The sequence below is a fragment of the Rhinoraja longicauda genome, chromosome 17 (genome assembly GCF_053455715.1).
Source record: "Rhinoraja longicauda isolate Sanriku21f chromosome 17, sRhiLon1.1, whole genome shotgun sequence".
Taxonomy (NCBI): Eukaryota; Metazoa; Chordata; class Chondrichthyes; order Rajiformes; family Arhynchobatidae; genus Rhinoraja; species Rhinoraja longicauda.
In genome coordinates, this window is record NC_135969.1 from 27,387,164 (window position 1) to 27,412,033 (window position 24,870).

A 24,870-nucleotide genomic window follows, 5' to 3' on the forward strand; every position below is an offset into this window, starting at 1 on the left:
AAGCTTTCAACCTTCCTGTAAGGGGTGGGGGGAGGGGGGAGTGGGGAGGAGTAGGGGGGAGGGGAGGGGGAAGTGGAGGTGGGATAGAGGGGTATGGTGGGGGTGAGGAGGGGGGGATAAGGGGGATTGAGTAGGGGGGTGAGGGTGCTAGACCATACAGGAGAGGCTTTGGATCCATGGCTCACTCTGGCTGCAACGCTGGCGCCACGGGGCCGATGTCAATGACACCCTCTCCCCTTCCCTGTTCCCCCTCTATGAGGAATGGGCCCAATGGGTTGACTTGGTCTAGTGTATATATATATACATATATATACATATAATATATATATATATATATATATAAGTCTCATCTTGTGTGTATATATGAATATATATATATATATGTGTGTGTGTGTGTATATATATGTATGTATATATCTATGTGTGTGTATGTATGTGTATATATATATATATATATGTATATATATATATATATATTTATAGAAACGTGTGTGTGTGTTCCTGAAATACAGTCAAAACTGTACAACAATTTTTAGGGGCACCTTACTCACCATTCGCCTGTGGTGTGCAGTATCAAGTTTTGTTTAAATTGTTGAGCTATCGTGTACCGTTTTGTCTGTATTTCGGGAACATACATATAAAGATACAAGGTTAGTGCCATTTTGAGATCGCTAGCATCACAACGGGAACCCAACAGGTCCACGGGTCGTCTAGTCACAACTAAAGATGAGTTCTCCACTTCCAATCTCCACTAAAGTAGGTCCCATGTTTTTGTTTACTTCTATCAAACTGCATTCCAATTTCCAGCTTCCTGTCTACTTATGTTTCATTATTTTGGTCTTTTTACACACTGATTAGCAACCCCCAAACCCATTCCTTTTAAAAGGAGTCAAAGCACTTGAAGATGATGTGAATAATGATATTATGGATGGCTATTTAATATTATAGCCCGAAGATAGACATCAAAATGCTGGAGTATCTCAGCGGGACAGGCATCATCTCTGGCGAGAAGGAAGGGTGACATTTCGTGTCGAGACCCTTCTTCAGACTGAGAGTCAAGGGAGAAGGAAACCAGGGATAACTGGAAGGGTAAGGTGTGAAAACGACAGATCAAAGCAGACTATGATAATAATAATAATAATAATAATAATAATAATAATAATAATAATAATAATAATAATAATAATAATAATAATAATAATAATAATAATAATAATAATAATAATAATAATAATAATAATAATAATAATAATATAATAATAATAATAATAATAATAATAATAATAATAATAATAATAATAATAAAATAATAATAAAATAATAATAATAATAATAATAATAATAATAATAATAATAATAATAATAATATAATAATAATAATAATAATAATATTCATTTATTGTCATTGCAACGAGTACAACGAAATTAAAAAATAGCCAATCCTGACGGTGCGTACAAACATATATGCAATAAATGCAAAAACAAATACATAAATACAATTATATTAAGTACAAGATTTTTTAACGGTGTTGCCTAGTGCAAAGGTAGTGTTCAGTTCTCGTATGGCCCTGGGGTAAAAACTGTTCTTAAGTCTGTTTGTTCGGGATTTGATCGACCTGAAACGTCGACCAGAGGGCAGATGAACAAACAGACGGTGGCCGGGGTGGGATGGATCTTTTATTATTTTGCCTGCTCTACTGAGGCAGCGTAGGCTGAACAGGTGCTCCAGGGAGGGCAGTGAGCAGCCGATGATCTTCTGGGCCGTCGTGATGACCCTCTGAAGGGCCTTCTGAGCAGCTGGCATACCATGTGGTTATACAGTATGCCAGCACACTCTCGATGGAGCAGCGATAGAAGGACAACATGAGCTTCTCCTGCAGGTTGGTTTTCCTGAGGATCCTCAGGAAGTGGAGTCTCTGCTGTGCCTTCTTTACTGTGGTGATGGTGTTGGTAGACCAGGTAAGATCCTCTGCGATGTGCGTACCCAGGAACCTGAAAGCGGGTACCCTTTCCACACAGACCCCATTGATGTAGAGTGGGTCGTATTCTACACTGGTTTTTCTAAAGTCAATTATAAGTTCCTTTGTTTTGGAGGAGTTCAGGACCAGATTGTTCACTGAACACCATGCTGCCAGCCTTTGGATTTCATCCCTATAGGCTGTCTCATCTCCTCCTGAGATGAGTCCAACCACAGTCGTGTCATCCGCGAACTTGATGATGGTGTTGGTGGGATGGGTGGGGGCGCAGTCGTGAGTGTAGAGGGAGTAAAGGATGGGGCTCAACACACAGCCCTGTGGTGAGCCGGTGCTCAGTGTAATGGTGGAGGAGAGGTGAGGGCCTATTTTGACGGTCTGGGGGCGGTTGGTCAGGAAGTCCTTGATCCATTGGCAGATGGTTTGGGAAAATCCAAGGTCGGAAAGTTTGGTGACCAGTCTGCTCGGGATGACCGTGTTAAAGGCAGAGCTGAAGTCGAGGAAGAGCATCCTCACATAGCTCCCCTGGTGTTCAAGGTGGATCAGTGCAGTGTGAAGAGCAGTGTCGATGGCATCCCCTGTAGACCTATTTGCTCTGTAGGCAAACTGGTGTGGGTCGAAGGTGGGTGGGAGGCTGGCTTTGATGTGCTGCAGGACCAGTCTCTCGAAGCACTTTGTGATGACCGGGGTGAGTGCTACCGGACGGTAGTCGTTAAGGCCGCTGATGACAGACTTTTTCGGCAGTGGGATGATTGTGGCGGACTTCAGGCAGGGAGGGATGGTGGATTTTAAAAGGGACAGGTTGAAGATTTTTGTGAAGACCTCAGATAATTGGTCTGCACATTCCCTCAGCACTCTGCCCGTCACACCATCGGGGCCTGCAGCTTTCCTGGGATTCACTGCTCTGAGCACGCGCTTAACATCATACTCCTGCACAGTGAAGGTGTTGCTGTCAGGTGCTGGAGAGGGTGTTATGTCTGCCACTGTAGCTTTCACCTCGAAACGAGCAAAGAAACAGTTAAGTTCCTCTGCCAGCGAGGCGTCGCCGTCGGCAGTCGTGCGGTTGCTGGTCTTGTAGTTGGTGATGTGCTGGATGCCTTGCCATACCCGCCGTGGGTCATTGTTGGTAAAGTGGTCCTCAATCTTCCTCTTGTAGGACGCTTTGGCATCCTTGATGCCTCTCTTCAGGTTGGTTCTAGCAGCACTGTATAGAGCTCTATCACTAGACCTGAAGGCGGTGTTACGGTCCTTGAGGAGAGACCTGACATCCTTTGTCATCCAGGGTTTCTGATTGGGATACAACCGGATGCGTTTGTCGACGGTGACATTGTCAACACAGTTTTGGATGTAGCAAAGTACAGTTGATGTGTACTCCTCCAAGTCCTGATCCTCAAAAATATCCCAGTTGGTCCTTTCGAAGCAATCCTGCAGCTGCGAGGAAGCTCCTTCAGGCCATGTCTTAACAGTCTTTATGGTGACTGGAGCTTTCCTCCTGAGTGGGGTGTATGCTGGAGTTAGGAATATGGACAGGTGATCTGACTGCCCCAGGTGTGGTAATGGTGCTGACCTGAAACCCTTCTTAATATTTGAATAAACCTTGTCTAGTGTGTTTTTCCCCCTGGTAGCACATCTTATGTGTTGTTCAAGTTTCGGGAGAACTGACTTTAGGTCTGCATGATTGAAGTCCCCGGCTATGATGTGGGCTGCTTCTGGATATGTGCTCTGTTGTGAGTTTATTGCACCGAGCAGGTAGCCTAAAGCTGTGCTAGCGTTAGCATTCGGTGGGATGTAGACTGCTGTTACTATAACCCCTGTAAATTCGCGAGGAAGGTAAAAAGGCCTGCATTTAACTGTTAGGGACTCCAGATCAGGAGAACAGTGGCTATCTATGATTTGGATGTTAGTGCACCAGTTGTTGTGCACGTAAATGCATAACCCCCCCCCTTGCTCTTACCGGAGTCGATGTTTCTGTCCCAACGAAACGCTGTACGCCCGGCTAGCTCAATGGCTCCGTCTGGGATAAGTGGATGAAGCCATGTCTCTGTTACTAAGAGAATGCAACAGTCCTCCACGAGTTTGTTTGCTGATATCTGTAGTTTTAGTTCGTCCATTTTGTTGATGATGGATCTGGCGTTGGTGAGGAACATGCTGGGTAGCGGTGGTTTGTGTGGCTGTCTCTTTAGCTTGGCAAGTATACCGGACCGGCATCCTCGCTTTTGCTTCCTGTTTCTCCTCCGCCTGCGACGCCTGTTCGCGCCGACAACTATCCACGGAGCGCCCGGTGTCCTGGCTATCTCTTCCGGTATATTTCGCGGGTGTGGAAATTCGCGCACAAGGTCCCGATTGCACTGGAATCCTATGATCAGAAGATCCTTTCGGTTGTAGGTAGGATTTGCCTGATTTGCCTGGTTTGCATGACTAAAATTGACTAACAGACATAACACATATAACACACATAAAACGCAAGGAAATGTAGAATGATTCATTGTTGGCTGAGGGGAAGGTGACAACGAGTCATCCAAACAGACATCAGCTACTAAACGGAGACATTGATTCCTCTCTTTGACTTCCGCTAATTTTGATGCAATGCACGAGTTATTTAAGTAATAACTTAAATTTAAGTTATTATTATTGGTATTATTTAAGTAATACCAATGGAATGTTGGTCTTCATAACTAGAGGAGTTGAGTATAGGAGCAAAGAGGTCCTTCTGCAGTTGTACAGGGCCCTAGTGAGACCACACCTGGAGTACTGTGTGCAGTTTTGGTCTCCAAATTTGAGGAAGGATATTCTTGCTATTGAGGGCGTGCAGCGTAGGTTTACTAGGTTAATTCCCGGAATGGCGGGACTGTCATATGTTGAAAGACTGGAGCGACTAGGCTTGTATACACTGGAATTTAGAAGGATGAGAGGAGATCTTATCGAAACGTATAAGATTATTAAGGGGTTGGACACGTTAGAGGCAGGAAACATGTTCCCAATGTTGGGGGAGTCCAGAACAAGGGGCCGCAGTTTAAGAATAAGGGGTAGGCCATTTAGAACTGAGATGAGGAAAAACTTTTTCAGTCAGAGAGTTGTGAATCTGTGGAATTCTCTGCCTCAGAAGGCAGTGGAGGCCAATTCTCTGAATGCATTCGAGAGAGCTAGATAGAGCTCTTAAGGATAGTGGAGTCAGGGGGTATGGGGAGAAGGCAGGAACGGGGTACTGATTGAGAATGATCAGCCATGATCACATTGAATGGCGGTGCTGGCTCGAAGGGCCGAATGGCCTCCTCCTGCACCTATTGTCCATAATGAGGAAGAGTGTATGTATTAACAGACAGTCACTCAGGGATAGTATGCACAACTGCAGCTCCTCGCCTGCTGTAGTTGAGGATATGAATAAACCTACAGACTCCTCCAAAAATCTAAATTGCTTATTGCTCACGCATTATAATCAGGCAGCTGTTTGCAATGCCTGCTTTTATTAAAAAAAGATTATTATAATTTGCCTTGCTCGAGTGTACATTTGCAATAACATCTGCCTGTTTATTCACACTGCTATAATGTGGATCACGCAAGACTTCATCAAAGCCTCTCCCTGTTTTCAGCGATCTGTTGAAACGGGCTGCATACTAGTAATGTCAGGAGGTTGATACGCCAACATAAACTGTTATGAAATCATCTGACTCAAATCCTCTGAGCAGCTTTAATATGTTGTGTTTCTGAGAATAATAATTTCTCAAGGGCTCTGATGGAACTTCAGTTGTGTTACGTGTGTGTGTGTGTCTTCTTTTGTAGATGACTGAGCAAAGGAAACAAAAGCAACGTATTGGTCTCCTCGGGCACCCTCCGCACTTGAACATTAACCCACAGCAGCCGGCCTGACGGAGACGCTGCCATTTTGGAGTGAAATAGCTTGGCTCAGAACCTATCACCCGACTACTGAACCAGTATAAAATGTTCAAAATGTTTACTTGTGTGCACCATAGGAAATAAAAGACAGTTTTTAGTCTCTTGCTACTGTTACCTAGATTCCTAAGGAACTGTTTCCTGTCACACTCATCGGGATGTTCTGCTTCCATTGCTTCCAAAGATGGAATCATAGATGTTCTTTAAAGTCTCCATTCGAAAGCAGCAGGGTTGTGGGCAGTGGCGGAGCGGCTTCTCATTTTGGGGAGGCGAGGGGGGGAGGGGGTCGAGTTGGGGGTAGGTGGGGGTCCAGTTTTATTCCAAGGCCCCATCGTTACAACTGAGGGGAGTTGCAAATGATGCACCCCCTTTAATTTTCAGGCTGGAGGGTTGAAAAGACCGGGTTCTGATTTCCCACCCCTGCTAACTCCATTGTGGCTGCAAAGTAAAATAAAGCACATTTGAAGAACTGACTGTCAGGATAATGAGTAGGGCAGAGGTTTTTGTATGTACAGAAAAAAAAACTGTGTAACCAGTATTTAATGTCCTATTTTTGTAAGTTGATGTGCAATATGACTAATGAATATGCAAAATACTCAGTATAACTTTGCGTTTGTAGATGAACACTGAAGTGTACTACCTGTGAAGAGCCACATTGTCTTTTGCTAAATGAATATATACTTGTTTATTTTCATTGAAGCTGAAAAAGGATGAATGGAAAACTTTTTGTACATTTGCTGCCTTAGTTTAGTTTTGTATAAGTACCTCAGTTTACAGATGGCAGACGAGTCAGTGACCAAGGGAGTAGTGTTAATGACTGAAAGCATACACAAAGCACTAATATTATACAAATTAAGTGTGATATGACAGTTGTACAATGCATAAGAAAAAAGCTATTTAATAAATATATAATGCTGCTTTGGTGTGTGGCTTTACTGCTAGTTCATTTTAAAGTCACAGTAGGTCATATTGCCCCCAGCTTGTTCTACCATTCATTGAGATCACAGCTAATCTATAATTTTACTTCACACACTTGCCCTTGTCCATTTCCTTTAATTAACAACAATCAAATACTTTGAATATATATATTTAGAACTGAGAAGAGAAAGAATATCTTTACATGTGGGTATTGTAAATCTTTGGTGACTGTTCAGTTCAGTTTAGTTTATTGTCACGTGTACCAAGGTACAGTGAAAAGCTTTTGTTGCCTGCTACCCAGTAGATGTTCATTCATTAATCATAATCAAGGATAATATCAATCAGATTTTGGAACACTTGGACAGCTGATAGGCTCTGGGGATCGTAGCAAAATCGAACCACGACGCAACATTGGCCAAGATTGTTTTGAATGGTGGTGTAGGCTCAGAGGATCAGATGGCTTATTCTTGATTCTATTGTTTATATGATTGAACATCTTTCAATCTCTAATTTTTTTGATACAATTGGCCTCACATCAATTGCCATTTGTGGAAGGGAGTTCCCGAACTTTACATTAAGAACACTCCTTCTCCCCGGCAAGGCACAGTTCCCTAGCCAGATTATAAACAAAGCCTCTTGGTATTGTAACTTGATGTGTGGAGGGAAAGTTGCGAAACATGGACACCATTCTTAAGTGTTTTGTGACACACGGACCAGGATATTCTATGCTGGTGAAATGGGTAAGGAAGAATATTAGAACTTTAAGCTTACAAATGGGGCATTGAGTACAAAAATCAAGAGTACGTGTGAAATCTCATCAGTGATATTATTTATTCTGGCTTCATATTCTGGTCATACCACATAGCAAAAGGCACTTTGACCCACTGAGTCCACATCAATCATCAAGAACCCATGGCACTGATTCCATTTTATTCTTCCACATTCCTATCAAATCGCTCTAGCTTCAACCACTAGTCGGCACTGATTTAATCTTATTCTCCCCACATTCTCATCAGCTCCCCCCCCCCCCCCCCCAAATTCAACCACTAATCTGAACACTTTTTGCAATTTACAATGGCCAACTAACCTACCAACCTGCAAGTCTTTGGTGAAGATTTTAGGACCAATGCAAAAGTCGTGGAGAAGGCATGGTGATAGTGTATCAGAATGATACAAGATATCAACGATTCATTCCTGGGAAGTTAGGAAATGTCTTCATGTAAAGAGGTAGCAAGCGTTTGTGAAACTTTATGAATTAAGACTTTTGGAAGTGCAGTTTGGTTTAGAGAATGATTTTTGGAGGGATGAGGGAGTTGGGAAATGAGACTAATAAATTGAATTGTTAATTGAATAGTAAGTGGCTCAGCAGTATAGTTGCTGCCTTACAGCGCTAGGGACCCAGGTTCAATCCAAGAGCGCACAGAGTTTGTACTTTCTCCCTGTGACTGCATGTGTTTTCTCCGGGTGCTCCTGTTTCCTCCCACATGTCCATAGACAGGTTTGTAGGTTAATTGGCTTTGGTATAACTTTGTCCCTGGTATGTAGGTTAGTGTAAGGGTAATCGCTGGTAGGCTGAGATTCGGTGGGCCGAAGGGCCTGTTTCCGCGCTGAAGTTGTTTGGTTGCCTTTGGTGTGCAGGGAAAGAAAGGTTTGTGCTTATGTGTAATCTTCATCTCCCAAGCTACTGTAAAGCCAAATACATTTTTAAAAATATAGTTACTATTAATGTGGAAAATAAAGCAAGAATGCACACCAAGGTCCCACCACAGTGGCCCAGCTTGTAGAGCCGCTGCCTCACAGCACCAGAGACCCAGGTTCGATCCTGACCTCGGGTGCTGTCTCTGTGGAGTTTGCATGTTCCCCCTTTGACCATGTGGGTTTCCTCCAGGTGCTCCAGTCTCCTTGCACATCCAAAGACATGCAGGCTTGTGGGTTAATTGACCTCTGTGAATTGGCATTCTCGAATGTGTAAGGAGTGGATGCGAAAGCGAGATAATGTAGAACTAATGGGAATGGGTGATCGACGGTCAGCATAGGCTCAGTGGACTGAAGGGCCTGTTTCAATGTTATATCTTTCAATTAATCAATTTAAAATATCAATACCAAAGAAAATAATCTGTTTTAATGGTGTTTTAGAATGTTCAATATTGGATTGGATCCGCTGAGGCAAAATGTGGGCTAATTGGGAGCTGGGCAATATTCATTCACAACATTTATTCAATTCACTCGTGTTTACACGGGATTAAAATACGTTTTCTGCAAAATAAATCAATAAACATAGCTGGAAGCCAGAAAAGACAATCAATTGATTGAGGGCCTAATTGTTTTTTTTTATAAATAGTAGTTTCAACAATGATTGAAATTGAATTTTGAATCTCTTTTTTATAATCGTACAAATATGTATGTATATTCAAGAAATGGAAGCAGGAGAGTGTTCAGCCCTTGCACCTGCCTTGTCATCATGATGACAGGTATGATGTTACACTTCTGTAACAACATACCTGATTTTTACCACCATGCCACTTTACTACACATATCCCATATCCACTGATTTTCCTTAAACATTTTGTGATATATTATTTGTCCCAGCAATTAGAAAACAGTAACAATCACATGAGAACATATGGAATAGATTAAAATAAAAACTGACATTAATGTTGTTACCAATTAAGAATCAAACATCTGAACAACAATTTAAAAATAGAGAGCATAAAATCATTCCATCTGCCATTTTGTTTCCTTTGTCACCATCTCGAAGCTGAGAACTGGTGGCACAGTGGTGCAACGGTAGATCTACAGCCTCACAGTGCCAGAGACCCGCGTTCGGTCCTAACTACGGGTGTTGTCTGTGCGGTATTTGTACGTTCTCCCTGTGACCACAAGGATTTTCTTCAGGGGTTCTGTTTTCCTCCCACCTTTCCAAAGTCATGCAGGTTCGCAGATTAATTGGCTTCAGTAAATTTCCCCCGGTGTGTCGGGTGTGAATTTGGAACAACCTGGAACTAGTGTGCTGTTGATCAATGGACGATATGGACTCGGTGGGCAAAAGGGACTAATTCCATGCTGTATCTCGAAACTAAACTTCGTGACAGAAATAAGTTATGAGTATTTTTTTTAAATTACAGAATTCTTAAGAAAATGATTGACCTTCTCTAGTTTATGGAGGACTTTGGTTTGCGAGAACCAACCCCTCTTCCCTCTCTATAATTGGTGAACGTATTGAAAGCCAACAAACCAAACCTATAAAGGCAGCGTCATTTTCTTTCCTGTGTTGGTGTGTGTCATGACCAACCCTTCAATGCACTTCATGACAACGGAAAGCAGAGCTACTAGGCAGCAGTCATTGAGGAACACAACCATTCTTTTCTTTGGCAACAGGATGATAATGGTCTTAAAATAGATGGGAACCTCAGATTGGTGTAGGGAGAGGTTGAAGATGTCCATTAATTTTCCCGCCAGCCCACCTATGCTGGTTCTGAGTACATGATGAGGGATATTTTACCTGTGCACAGCATAGGGAAATAGTCATTATGTACATGATATTAAATTAAGCTGTTTTATAAGGCCCTCTACAGAAGAGATATCAAGAAAACAAACTAAAATTGAAGTGCATAAAGAGATAACAGCACATGTGACTGAAAGATTAATCAAGGTGATAGGATTTTGGGACTTCAATGAGCAAGAGCAGTCCGAGAGGTTTTTGGTAGGGGGGGGGAGGTGGAAGAGAGAGGAAATCCAGGGCTTACAAGGTGGGCTGTTGAAGGCTCACCTGAGTGAAGGAAGTTGGACTTGGGGAACACAATAGATCAGTGGATGACGCAGTCAACCTAGGCCTGCACTTCATCCTCCAGCACCCAGACCGCCAAGGGACCTATGCAAGGATTTTGTTTGTGGATTTTAACTCTGCATTTAACACCATTGTGCCAGAGCTACTACACTCCAAACTCTCCCAGTTGACAGTGCCTGAACCCCTCTGTCAATGGATCACCAACTTCCTGACAGACAGGAAACAGCACGTGAGGCTGGGAAAGCACATCTCGGACCCGTTGACTCTCAGCACAGGAGCACCGCAAGGCCGCGTACTCTCCCCTCTCCTTTACTCTCTCTACACCAACGACTGTACCTCCACAGGTCTGTCAAGCTTCTCAAGTTTGCAGATGACACAACCCTGATTGGACTGATCCAGGATGGGGAGGAATCTGCCTGCAGACAGGAAGTGACACAGCTGGCGTCCTGGTGCCTCCGTAACAACCTGGAGCTCAATGCTCTTAAGACAGTGGAATTGATTGTGGATTTTAGGAGAGCTCCCCTTCACCTCCCCCCACTCACTATCAACAGCACCACTGTCACATCTGTGGAGTCATTTAAGTTCCTTGGAACCATCATCTCCAGGGACATTAGATGGGAGGCCACCATCGACTCCACAGTCAAAAAGGTCCAACAGAGGATGTACTTCCCGCGGCAGCTGAGAAAACACAATCTACCACAGGCAATGATGGTCCAGTTTTATACTGCCATCATAGAGTCTGTCCTCACCTTCTCCATCATGGTCTGGTTTGGCTCAGCCACCAAGCACGACATCCGGAGGCTGCAGGGCATCGTTTGATCAGCCGAAAAGGTTGTTGGCTGCAACCTTCCGCCCATTGACGAACTGTACACTGCAAGGGACAGGAAGCGAGCGGGTAAGATCATCTCTGACCCCTCTCACCCTGGCCACAAACTCTTTGAAGCACTTCCCTCTGGAAGGCGACTCCAGACTGTCAAAGCCGCCACAGCCAGTCATAAAAACAGCTTTTTTCCATGAGCAGTAGCTCTACTCAACAGCCAGAAGTCTGTAGCCTCCTTTTGCTCTGGTATTTTATTTAATTCTTCACATGTTTAAATTATAATGTTTTATTTTTAATTGTCTACTGTGTATCATGTTGTTACTTGCGAGCAAAGCACCAAGGCAAATTCCTTGTATGTAAATATACTTGGCTAATAAAATGTATTCAATTCAATTCAAACTCGGGAATGCACAAATCCTGAAACAAACTTAGAAAAACAATTCAAGACCAAAATATGAATGTTAGTCTATCTTTAGAAGGATGAATGGCCTTCCTCGCCTATTATTACCTTCTGAGATCTATTCAAGGGATTGGTTATGCATCCGTTACTTACTTTATAAAAACTGCTTATCTATCTCCATAGAAATTACACCAGAAGAATGATGGTAAGAGAAAGCAGGTAGTAATCATACTGAAACAAGGCACAAAGTGCTGGAGTAACACAGCATGTCAGTCAGCATCTCTGGAGAACATGGATAGGTGATCTTTTGGGTTGGGATTGTCTGAAGAAGGGCCTCGATCTGAAACATCACCTATCCGTATTCTCCAGGGATGCTGCCTGAACTAACTGGTTACTCCAGAATTTTGTGTCCTTTTCTGTAAACCAGCATATGCAGTTCCTTGTTTCTATAGTAATGAAAGATTATGTAGAAGCTTTTAATTTCTTAAAGTTGGTGGGTGATTTTCCCTTTTGTAATATAAAGGCCTTACTGAAAAAAATAATCAGTAACTTTTTCAAGGATTAATCTGCAGTTAGCCACAGGGATATTATCTTGTGGAACTATAATTTGAATAATTGATATCCAGACATGTAAATTAAAAAAGTGGCCAAGGCAAATAAGCGGTTTAACTGGTTAACTGTTGGCAGGCAAGAATATAGAGTTAACATGGAGCAACCAAAACAAATAAACGGTTAACTTATTTGAGGTCTCATGTTCTTCTCTGCCTTCCCGGCATCTCCATGAATAGTCACCCACACTTCCTTTCTGGGACATTTTCTGTGTTGATTTAAGTGATGGATTTGACAGAAATGCCAAGAGCTGAGAAAGGAACACGGGCTGATGTTTCTTCAGCTCTGCATGAAAATAAAAATACTGTCGATGGAAGAAAACATCTGAATTAATTTAGGGCCCTTCACCACCTTAGTATGTCCCAACGTGCACTCAACTCAGTTTTCGGGAGAGGGATCTGACAAATGACCACAAAACATGTTAACTTCTATGTGTAGGTAGGCACTGCAGATGTTGGTTTACACCGAAGAGAGATACAAAGTGCTGGAGTAACTCCGCATCTCGAGAGTAAAGGAATAGGTGATGTTTCGGGTCGAGACCATTTTATCATCAAATTCTGCTAAAGTCCACATGAGAAAGTAGGGGAGGTCTTTTTTTCTCATCAGAAGAATGACGTCCTACGATGGCATTTCTTGTACTGTGCAGGAACATCAACATTCCTTCCTACGCATCGACATGCACATTATACTCGGGTCCCCAGAACATGCTGAAACTCACAACCTTGCCAATTCAAAGATGAGGGTGCTCTAATTGAGCCATACCTCCGACGTTGACAGTCTGAAGCAAATACAGAAACCACAAGAAACACCCTGTAGGTTGGGCAGCTTTGGTTAAGAAAACAAAGATTAGTTGACTCTGCACTTGTATATATTTTTTTATCAGATCTATGTTGAAAATAGTCCAATCATATTCCATTTCAAGTTGGAATAACCCTCCTTCTGATGTTCCTTGGCAGGAATCAGTAACTGAAGACCAGGACAGGTAGCAAGAAAATTCATGGACGAAAGAGTGAAAATGTTTTACTATTCTGATTAGTTTTACATTTCAAAATGATCGCTCTTCACCAGTATTAACTGCAGCTCAGTAGTAGAACTCACCCCTGAGTTCAAGGACTCCAACCTAGGAACACAGATCGAGGCCAAAGCTTCCTGGAGACCTGCAGTGTTACAAGTACCATTTATAAAATGAATCATTCAGTGTGAAGAATTAGATTATACAAACAAATGGAACCTGACCCTTTGGCCCAATTTATCTATGTCAACCTCAACCCTTCCTATCCCGTAAGAGATGGGTCACTGTTATCTGGTCGATCACTTGTTGATCTTTGAGGGACCTTGATTAGCATGTCTGTTGTAATATAAAATCAGGTGTCAGAGTGGTGCAGAGAAGATTTACGAGGATGTTGCCTGGACTTGGGGGCCTGAGCTACAGGGAAAGATTAAGCAGGCTATCAATAGTCAATAGTCAATAGTCGTTTATTTGTTACATACACATAAATGTGTAGTAAAATGAAACATTACCCGCAGTTGAACAATAAGACCAATAAGATTAATCAATAAAAATGCAATAACACATACAATCACAACTAACACCAAACAAAAAGAAACATCCATCACAGTGAGTCTCCTCCAGTCCCTCCTCACTGTGATGGAAGGCCAGAATGTCTTTTTCTCTTCCCTGCCGTCTTGTCCCGCGGTCAGGCTGTTGGAGTTGCCACGTCGGGGCGGTCGGGGCTCCCGATATTGAAACCCCCGCTGGGCGGTGAAAAATGCCTCTATTTCTTGGAGTGCAGGAAGATACACACACTGAATTTTTCTATCTGGGACATATGACAATAAAACATTCTTGACTGGATCAGATGAATAGTTGTGTGCTGGGTGGAGTTGATCTTGAGTCCTGTCAGACTCAACCAAGCAAACAGTATCTCGTCACATAGTATCTCCCATTATTCGTGGAGATTGTTTGGGGTGAAGATTCACTGAGCACAGAATATCCATCTTCTATCTCAATCCTGGAGGCACAGTCATCAAAACGACAATAGGCTGTTGAATATTTGTCAGGCAGTGGTCAAATGATCCAGCACAAGCGGAGACTTTCCACTTGTAACATGGAGGCGTGAGCTAACTATGCAGGTGGAGGCAGTCACACTTCATCCCTGGAGCTATGATTACTAGACCCCTCGAAATTCCAAGACAACGGTGGTCCAGTCAGTGGAGCCACCGCCTCCCTGCTCCAGAGACTGGGGTTCCTGACCTTGATTAGTAAGGGTGTCAGGGGCTATGAGAAGGCAGGAGAGTGGGGTTGAGAGGGAAAGCTAGATTGGCCATGGTTGAATGGCAGAGTAGACTTGATTGGGCCGAATGGCCTAATTCTGCTCCTAGAACTTATGAACCTCAGTGTCGACGCTCCAGGTTTCCTCCGGGTGCTCTGATTTCCTGTGAACACAAGGAACTGTAGATGCTAATTTACACACAAGGACACAAAGTGTTGGAGTAACTCAGCGGGTCAGGCTGCATCTCAGGAGAACACGGATAGGTGAAGTTTCGGGTGGGGACCTTTCCTCAAACGCCACCTTCCTATGTTCTCCAGAGATGCTGCCTAACCGCCTGAGTTACACTTGGTGTCCTGCTGTGATATCCACCCACATTACGAAGGCGTGCTGGTCGGTGGGCTAATTGGCCACAATAGCTTTCCCCCTGGTGTGGAGGTGCCCGGTCAGAGTTGGTGGGAAGGTGGGGAGAATAAAAAAGGGGTCCGTGTCAATGGGTGAGTTGAAGGGTGAGTCGCCGTGTGAAGGCGAATGACTTTCTCTGCAGCCTGACCTTTCGACTCTGTAACAATCCAATACCCTCCCCACTGAATGTGTAAGAAGGAACTGCAGATGCTGGTTTAAACCGAAGATAGACTGGAGTAACTCAGTGGGACAGGCAGCATCTCTGGAGAGAAGGGGTGAGGTATCGGTTCGAGACCCTGAAGGTGCCGCTGTAAAGGGGATATGTGCAGGGTGACAGCATGTTTATTAAAGTGCGCAGTTCCTTGAAAGATAAGAAAGATATCTGTCGGTTAATAAGTAACTCCAATTATCGCTGTGTTGACGCGTGGCTGTGAAATGTGACTTTCACGTGGCGACAATGTGCGAGTCCAGGCGTACATGTGCAGCGGGCGTGACCAGCCCCAACACACATCGGTACACTCACTCATTAACAAACACGTTCAACGCACCTAAATAAACGCACCGGCCAAACTGTGCGGGGAACCCGTTGTTGTGTCTGCAACACTTTAATAATGCGCGAGAGAGAGAGAGAGAGAGAGAGAGAGAGAGTGCAAATGTCATTTCGCAGGGACTTCGGTGAACAGTTGCACCCGGGCAGCGAGTAGAAAGCTGGATGTGAGGTGTGATAAATGATAAAAACATAACACGAGTTAGGCAAGACGCTGTTCCGTTGCCAAAGGAGGGGAGGGGTTGGGGAGGAGGGGTTGGGGAGGAGGGGTTGGGGTGGAGGAGGGGAGGAGGGGGGGGGGGGGGGGGGGAGTTGAGAGACGGGACGGGGTTGTAAGCACGTTCACAACTGCGCTGGCCAGAGCAGCTATTTTCAGCCTCATGTGGCCCCGGCGACTGCAGTTGGAAATCCCCCAGAAAGTTCTGTCCATTGAGTTTGTGGGGGGGAGGACTACCCGGACTGACAGCGAGTTTAAGCTTGTGAGAACGTGATCATTCATGTTCTTGAACAATGTAGATGCGTGCAGTGGTGGGCAGATAAGGGAACCAACCTTTCTTCCACCGTATCTCCTTGCCGGCAGCCGGTTCGGCCCATCGACTCCATACCGACTCACAATCTCATTCTCCTTTTTCTTAAACCCCTGGAACATGTTTACCCATATTATTCCTTTCGGCTAATCACGGATTGTATCACTCACTGACACAACGGGCTATTCACCCAACAGCATATATGTGGGAAAGGGGTTGGGGGGGGGGGGGGGGAGAGAGAACCGAGACAACAGGCGGTCACACACACACACACACACACATGATTAGGGGTCGGGATTGAACCCGGGGTCGCTGGCACGCAGACAGTACTCGTCTGTTGCTACGTCCGTCCTCATCCGTGGCGTCTTGGGGTGAAACCTTTCAAAAAGGGGGTGCCGTTTGGGGAACATTTCACGGAGTGATGTGGGCCGGGAGCTGGCAACCTTGAGCAAATCTGGTTAAGGAGAGAAATGTTGGAAAAGGTCGGGGAGAAATGAGTTCACTGCGATTTATTCACAAAATGCTGGAGTAACTCAGCAGGTCAGGCAGCATCTCGGGAGAGAAGGAATGGGTGACGTTTCGGGTCGAGACCCTTCTTCATGAGTTCACTGCATGGCCGAGTCGAGTCTCTCGCCCCCGCGTGGAATAAATCTGTGACACCTCTCCAGGATCCTCCTGGGATTAAAAACCATCTCCTAAACACATTTCCAAGCGACAACAAATACAAATGACTGGAGCGTTTAAAATCATCGGCATTAAGCACGCCACTTTATTAATGATAAACGGGGTGGAAAAGGCTGTTTTGAGTGGATGAAGCAATTGGAAACTGCAAGTCAGGCGACGAAGCCACTCCGTGCACACGGCCAATGGGGAGCCGGCTACCTCGGATGCACTGCAATCGCTGGCTGCAATCCAGAACAGGGATCGTGACTAAAATTCATGGTAACTGCAGCTAGTGGCGAAATCGCAGGGGCCGGAAGCGTCGCCGCAGCTAGTCCTTATTTAGGTGCCTGTGTGTGGGCGTTGAGGAAATTGGCATCTCTGCCCAAATGGCCAATTTACCCCGATTTCCCCCCTTTTCTGGGCTGTGAAAGAATTGGGGGTTCGCGTGGTTAACTTTCCATTTCTCCTCCCCACCACCGCGGAAATGTCAAACGGGCGAGAGAGTGAACGTTAAATGTAAACGTTGTGAGACACTGTCTTTTGCCACTGCCTTTTGCCACTTGTCTGCCCTTCTCCCCGACTGCAGCAGTAAATACACGTGCCAGTCCGAAGGGTCTCGACCAGGAACGTCACCCATTCCTTCTCCCCGGAGACGCTGTCTGTCTGACCCGCTGAGTTACTCCAGTATTTTGTGTCTACGATGTAAGCCGGAATCTGCAGTTCCTTCCTAAAACAACCCAAGTGTATCTCCAACGAAAAGTATGCGCCGCTCGGGAAAAAAACATCCCAGCACAACATAAACAACTTTGGAGAATTTCTAACTACGGGCTATTGAGTCCCTTCAAAATAACCTACACACGGACTGTCTTGGGTGTGTGTGAGGGGGGGGGGGGGGGGGTGTGTGTGAGGGGGGGAGGGTGTGAGGGGTGTGTGTGTGGTGGGGGGTTAAAAGGGAGTTAACCAGCTCAGAGTCCAGCCGCATAAACATAATATGAATGTCAGCGGGAAGGACAAGGGAAAGGCGTTGTTGCCATTAGTACCGGAGGCAGTGCGGTCTTTAAATGGTTAAGAGTCGTCTCTCTTTTCATTTCCCTGTGGGATTTTTCTTTTGTCCGTGTTTGCTCGGGAGAGCTGAGGTTCTGAAATCCCCGCCTGTGTTATTGATGTGGTGCGGAGGTTTGTCTTGCGTTGCTGCACCGCCTCCAGTCTCTGCCGTCACGTTTTGCGTACTTCTGGTCAAGCCTGTTATGTTTGTGCCTGACTTGCCTGGGCGCTTGTCTCCAGCAGCCAGCAGTATGAGTCCTTCTGGTCAAGCCTGTTATGTTTGTGCCTGACTTGCCTGGGCGCTAGTCTCCAGCAGCCAGCGGGACCTCGCGTTACCCCGGGCCAGAGACTGGAACAGACATCCTCAAACCTAACGCAGCAAACATCCTCAAACCTAACACTTCAACCATTCGCTCCATGCAATCACTCCCACCCCCTATAAACCCGCCCTAATGCAACACCCGGCTCATTTCACCAGAGGCGCTTCCCTAGCGCTTAAAGCGAGTTTCAGTTTGCAGTTCTGAACTAACAGTTTCCAAAGTAGAATAAACACACTTCAATCCCGCTAATCCCCTGAAATAACACCGAGTGGGTTCTCCCAGAGCATGCGGCAAGGTGCGACGTGACGGAGGGAGCCTGCCCGCCTGTCCCTTGGTGTTTCCCCGAGACGCCTCTTTCTGCGAGGCTGCAGCGGCCTGTTTACTGTCTGAGTCTGATTACATTTCATGATGATTTCTCGCGTTCCCCGCGGCGCTGAGCCTGCCAGCTCCATGACCCCGCGGTCAGTCTGCAGACTGTGCTCCCATCGCTGTGCGCCCACTCTGGCTTTAATCAGACACAGTCGGGGCACCTTGGAATAACCCCGTCCATGCACAACCCTGAACTGACACGGCCAGACTTGGCTCGTAATTACTGCAACTGGGGTGAAATAAATAAAAAAACACTGCTTAATGGCAAGCGGGCGAGATAAGCCCGTGTCCAATGTGACATAAGGGTGAGGCTTATGTGAGATAAGCCCGTGTCCAACACCCATTAATGTAATGGCTGCGTGTTATATTGCTTGTTTTAACTTTGTGCGCCCGATTCCCTTGGGCTCGGAGAGTAACGAGAAGCTTTTTTATTCGCCGTTCGTGGCCGGCTCTTGGACTGTTACAGTGCCCTCTTCATATTAAAGAGGAAAACGTGACCCCCCCTTCCCCCCTCCCCAATATCCTGGTTCAATATCCCACGCCAGCACAAACATCTGGTATTATAAGAAAATAACTGCAGATGCTGGTACAAATCGAAGATATTTATTCACAATTCTTTCTCTCCTGAGATGCTGCTTGACCTGCTGAGTTACTCCAGCATTTTGTGAATAAATACCTTCGACATCTGGTATTATGATCAATTCATAAAAGCTATCGACTGCCGATCACTGTTCCAGGTGGCATATCCACTGACGTGTGCATAAATGTCGCTGTGTTTGTTTTAATCGTTATGTATTGAATATGCTGCATTCCGGTCAACAATTTGATGAATCCTCATCCTGAGACGTGATTTTTTAAAAAACAACATTTGATCCGTTCCCAACCCCCACCGCTTCTTGTTTTGGAGAGACGGATTAGAGAGAGAGAGAGAGTGAGAGAGATGTGAGCAGACTCCTGTACACGTGAGCCTCATGTGACTGGAGCTCTTTTTTTTTTACTGTAAGGGTAAAGACGTGCCTGGAGTCACAGGGTTTAACACGTAGCTCTCTAACACCCACACGTTCATTAAAGGCAAGTGTGTTGCAGCAAACTCTCGACTGATCAGTCAGCGAGCCAGAGATAGGGAAGGAAACCCCGGCAACAAAACAGCAGCGGCAGAAAGTCAAAATTACTGAAATGGAAAGAATCACGAGCGCACAGCCTCCCCCTCGGATGGCAAAAATCTCAACTTTTGAAAATAGCGAGATGCAAGGGTACGCTTCGCAGTTTTAATTGCTAAGGTTATTTGCTCTTTATTAAAAAAAAAGGGGCTTTCTCATGAAGAAAAAAAAATCCTAATTTTGCTTTTCACCCCACAGAATTGAATTCTCCCATATGTTTCTTTATAAGACTAAGAGGGGACTAAAGAAAGGCGATGATAACAAGGTATTAATTATATTGCTTTATTCCTTGCCGCGGACCCTCCTTGTTATTGTAATCTCTCTGTTATTGTGTCACTTTATCCCTGTTACCATTTATCCTTATTCGCCCCTGTTATCGTGTTTCCTTTTTCCTCCGTTGCCGTGTCGCTGGCGGACAGGCGTTCTCTATGCGTTGAATCTACATTAGGTTTCTAGACAGACTAGACAGCTCTTGCTGATAGATCTGAACTGAAAGGTAACCAATTTTATTTTAATTACAGGAAACATATAAATTGCCGCACCGACTGATAGAAAAGAAAAGGCGTGACAGGATTAATGAATGCATTGCACAGTTAAAGGACATGCTGCCCGAACATCTCAAACTGACGGTAAGAGACACTGAAATTAAACGTGCTTTGGCATAACCGTTAAAGGGTTAGTGTTAAAGGCGCCGTCTGTCTGCGCGTCAGTGTTTTATATGTGGTGTGGTGTGGTGAGTGGGGGGGACATGTTTATTTAACGCTGAAATTATCCAGCAGTGTCTTGTCTTTAAGTGAACCGAAGGTTTATATTATGTGGAGAGGGAATGCGCTCAGAATTTGAATGGGAGAGTTGCAAAATTCGGCGTTTGAGTAAAGAATCATTTGCTAGGGTCGGGGGAGGTCAGGGAGGAGGGTTCGCTTGTGTTTTGGATGGTGGGTTGAGAGGGAGAGAAAACAGTCTTATGTTAGACTTCTGGGATTTCCTCGTCAGTTTCTGCAGCGTCGTTCGTTGGCACTACGGGTTAAATTATTCAGTTAAAATGGTGCCAAGAAAAGGTTTCTAAATCTGTGAGATGCAGCACCTCGCTGTTATATTCTGTTCAGAAAACTGGCACTGGTGTGGTACGGTCAACGTTTACAATAAACTAGCATAACTATAAGTTGTTATTCACTTAATTATAGAGGTGTTAATGGTGAGATGCTGTTTGTTACAGGGGATTTTAGTGGTTCATTTTTATACAGCTATATGGGCTTTTAATGGTTCAGTCGCAGGACTTTGGTTACTTACATTCACTGAATTATATAAGTTTGGAAAGGTGGGAAACTATTCATTTAATTACAGGCCACTTAGTTAGATTCCGTTTGCTTGGTCATGATCATTAGGAATCCCTCACACATGTGTGTTGGGAAAGTCATTACTGGATTAATGGAGCTCAGCCGGGGAGTTATCAAATATTTTTTTTCTGCAGGATGCAAAATTGAATGTAGATTTTAATAATACACTCGTTTCCATTTCAGACTCTGGGGCATTTGGAAAAGGCTGTGGTTCTTGAACTTACCTTGAAACATGTGAAGGCATTAACTGGCCTGATTGAACAGCAGCAACAGAAAATACTCGCCTTGCAGAATGGTTTACAAATCGGTAAGCGGAGACCGGAACCGTGTTTCCATTCTATTTTTGTTTTCATAAATACAACATGCTATCCCTTTATTAATGCAATACTGGATTTGGTTACAAAGCATTTAATTTTCCATACACGATAGCAGATTGGTGATTTCTTTTGATTCTCATTTTGCAATTTTAATTCATTCGCAAGTGTGGCAACATGTTATCGTAGTGACATGATTGGCACAGTCCAAAATGGTGGTAATTTCATTTGGCGTATTCCCTTTAAGCTGTTTTGATGCTTTCAAGTTCCCCCAGAAAACAACTTTAACTTCCATTGGAATCTGAACTGATTGCTCATTGCTTCATTCCACAGATAATCTACTGCCACAAATAAAGTAGCTTTTCTGAAAGAAATCCCAAGTCTTAAAAAAAAAAAAACCCAATTCAGACCCAACCTTCAGCTGCAACTGAAGATTAGTCTATTTGTGAGAAAATGAGTCGGGTGTTTAATGCAAATTTGTTTTCACTTCTCTAGGTGAACACACAGCTAAGGTATCTGAATCAAATCATGAGATGTTTCAGTCTGGATTCCAACTGTGTGCCAAAGAGGTGCTCCAATACCTGGCAAAGTATGAAAATCTGAGAGAGGTGAAGCCTGCACACTTGGTGAATCACCTGCAGAAGATGGGAGCAGACATTCACACAGGGCCATACGTTAATGGGTTAGGGCAGAGCTCAGTGCGCTTCCTGGATGGAGATTTCAGGTCCAGGGCTGAAGGACCCGCCAAAAACTGTGTGCCTGTGATCCAGCGGACTTGTCCCACCATCAGTGAGCAGAGTGGCAGTGACACCGACACCGACAGCGGGTACGGCGGGGAGCCCGACAAAAGCGACTCCAAGCATGACCTGGAGGGCTCAGAGAGAGAAAACGAGTTGAAGCACCCTCTGGCGGAGAGGATCGGCTCCATTAAACAAGAGTACGAGGAGCCTCCCATCAAGAAAGCTTGCATGGAGCTGTCACGTGAGGAGGACATGCGCGCGATGAGCGTCGACCTCGTTGGGAGCAGCAGCTTCCTTGGCCATCACCCACCACCACTGTGCGTGCCTTTTTACCTGTTGCCACCGTCGGCTGCCGCCTACATGCCAATGCTAGAGAAATGCTGGTACCCGACCTCCATGCCAGTCTTGTACCCTGGGATCCCTGCTTCAGCCGCGCTGACTGGGCTGATGAACCCCGATAAACTCTCCCCTCTGTTAATTTCTCAGAGGGGGGCTTCCCCAATCTCCATCTCCCCATCAATGGATACATCAGGTCTGTTTCAAGCCGCTAAGCAAGTCCCGTCCCTGAGCCTGGAAACCAAAGACTGATTTATTTTCATAACAGAAACTTTGATCTTGTGTGTTTACAAAAAAAAAAATCCCTCAATTTAAATCTAGTTTGAAAATAATGTAATCCCAGGTTGGTTAGTGTTTACATTTAGAGTTGACGCCATTTTCTGACAGTTAATGTAAACAGTTTGAAATGGCTGTCGAGACCATAATTCATTCACAATTATAGGAAAAGGACAGCAGATTTCTTCAGATGTGAAGTTGTTGCATAAAATGGCTTTAAAGTGCAATGGATTAAAATACAAATAAACTTTCCTTCACTGTTCTTATTCTCCAGCTAAACGAAACCTCCAAAGTTTTCATATAGTTTCAGAGGTGTATACGCACTGTCTGTGAAATGAATGTAAATGGTGAAATTATAAATGCTGCTTATGCTTTCTGCTGTAATAATAGCCAAGGAACTGACCTGTGCCCTTCCTATAGCACTGATATGCTGCTAAATGATCCCACCCAGTTTAAAAGCACCAAATATTAGATGTAACTGCTTCTGTATATACCTGTATTTTTGCAGGATTGATAAAAGTCAGTAGTAGCTATTCTTGCAGGCTCTTAAAAAGGATGTTGTGTCAAAACGATGACCATAATGTGAGCAAGTGATGAATGAAGTGGTATTTTAAACGCGCCAGCATGCTGTTCTGAGAGACATGCAAGAAATTGCTGAAAACTTTGAGGTGTTAAAAGTGTGAATGGTGAGCTGGTCAAGGTTTTGGGAATGCCAAAGTAATTACTGGATAGCCTGTTTAACGCACAGTACTTTGACAAGATGTATTTAAAAATAATGAATCTTTTTATTTTCTTTGCCATTCGTAAAAGATGTTGCCTTTCAGGTTCCGATATCCGATATAGATCTGCTGGTAAATGCTTGTATTTGTGTAAATAATGGATTGCAGATAATATGGGAAAGTTGAATGTAATGTTTTGAAAAAAAAGATGAAGATTAGTTTTGTATAGGGAGAGGTAAACCGACTATTTTTGGAAACTTACAGCAGATGGAATATTGTATTGTACATATTTTGTTTATACATAAATGTTACTATTCATTTAAAAATATGATTAATAAAATATTTTTCCGGTGGAATTTTGTACGTACAATTAAAATATGGCAGCTCATTCCCACTGGATCCACACTTGTCAATTAAGCAAATTACTAGTAAAAATTACATGCATCAGCATCTGTGTCTAAGCAGTTAAATATTGATTTATATAATTTGAGTTGGCAAATCATTTAAAAATATCATACATAGACGAGTAACTAAAGCAGTGCAAAGATCTTGTGCCCAGGGCTAATATTTTCCTCCGTGTGATGGCCACTTTACAGCTCATTGCATAATCAGGTGCCATCATTTAATTTGATATGCATAGACTGTTTCCTATTTCAAAATCTAATATAGATTTAGAAAAGCCAAAGGATGGTATTGAGTGGACGAAGGAGAACAAACAGTGGATTTGACGCTACAGAAAGAAGGCCAGCTAAATTTATCACTGCACTGTCATCCTTGGCTTCCTGAGAAAAATCACAATAATCAGCTGATTGGGGACAGCACCACAATGTGGCGTTTCATTGTTCTCGTTACTGTGCCAGCAGAATGAGGTGGAGTGTAAAGATGGGTGGATAAAAGGGTGCATGGTATATGGGTTTAGGCTCACAGCAGCTAGGTCCCTAGTTCATTGATGGTGTTATGTGCAACTTGCATTGTGGAAACACAGGTTTTTCTTTTCAACTAACTACGTGTACCGGCCCTCAACAAAACAGAAGGAAGTTCAGTGCAACGAAAAAAATGCCTGCTGCATCACGTGGGATTAAATCAGACAAGGAAAACACACGGGTATCACGGAGAATAAATAAAACAGCCGGTCGAACTGCGGCATCAGCGCCCGAACTCCATCAGAAGTATTTAGAAAACACTCCCACCAACCATCCCCCCCCCCCCCCCCCCCCAACCCCCATTGAAGTTCTGGATTTGAGTTTCCGCGAAGAATGAGTTCACCAGCAAACTATTATGGCAGCCTGTTTCCACTTTTCTGTCACAATAAATAATGTGACATTTAATTTCACATCAAACTTAGAACTGACAAAGCAGTTAGAGAGAGGAAATTATACTGGAAAATCTCAGTTTTCTTTGATAATGGCCAAAGTTTACATTCAAACAACAATTCATAAAAGGTG

At 44.1% G+C, this 24,870-nt stretch overlaps 2 protein-coding genes across 13 annotated transcripts in view; both read left to right on the forward strand.

The window, feature by feature from the left end:
* LOC144601899 (inositol 1,4,5-trisphosphate-gated calcium channel ITPR1) overlaps window positions 1-6,131 on the forward strand; it is a 446,238-nt gene extending 440,107 nt beyond the window's left edge. For all 12 annotated transcript variants that reach the window (XM_078414430.1, XM_078414435.1, XM_078414436.1 and 9 more), the window contains one exon: window positions 5,754-6,131. In XM_078414430.1, coding sequence (XP_078270556.1) covers window positions 5,754-5,840 — 87 coding nt within the window. In that variant the 3' untranslated portion in view covers window positions 5,841-6,131. The remainder of the gene's footprint in view (window positions 1-5,753) is intronic.
* Window positions 6,132-19,534: 13,403 nt separating this feature from the next.
* Window positions 19,535-23,824, forward strand: bhlhe40 (basic helix-loop-helix family, member e40). The gene is made up of 5 exons (XM_078414446.1): window positions 19,535-19,796; window positions 19,902-19,968; window positions 20,225-20,332; window positions 21,224-21,347; window positions 21,850-23,824. Exons 1-5 carry the CDS (start codon window positions 19,720-19,722, stop codon window positions 22,680-22,682), a joined length of 1,209 nt encoding a protein of 402 aa, XP_078270572.1. The 5' UTR covers window positions 19,535-19,719; the 3' UTR covers window positions 22,683-23,824.
* The last annotated feature ends 1,046 nt before the right edge of the window (window positions 23,825-24,870 follow it).

Coding starts and splice junctions, on each gene's coding strand:
- bhlhe40 (XM_078414446.1), top strand. CDS start 19,720: ATGGAAAGAATCACGAGCGCACAGCCTCCCCCTCGGATGGCAAAAATC. Junction 19,969..20,224: donor AGAAAGGCGATGATAACAAG/GTATTAATTATA, acceptor TTTTAATTACAG/GAAACATATAAATTGCCGCA. Junction 20,333..21,223: donor CCGAACATCTCAAACTGACG/GTAAGAGACACT, acceptor TTTCCATTTCAG/ACTCTGGGGCATTTGGAAAA.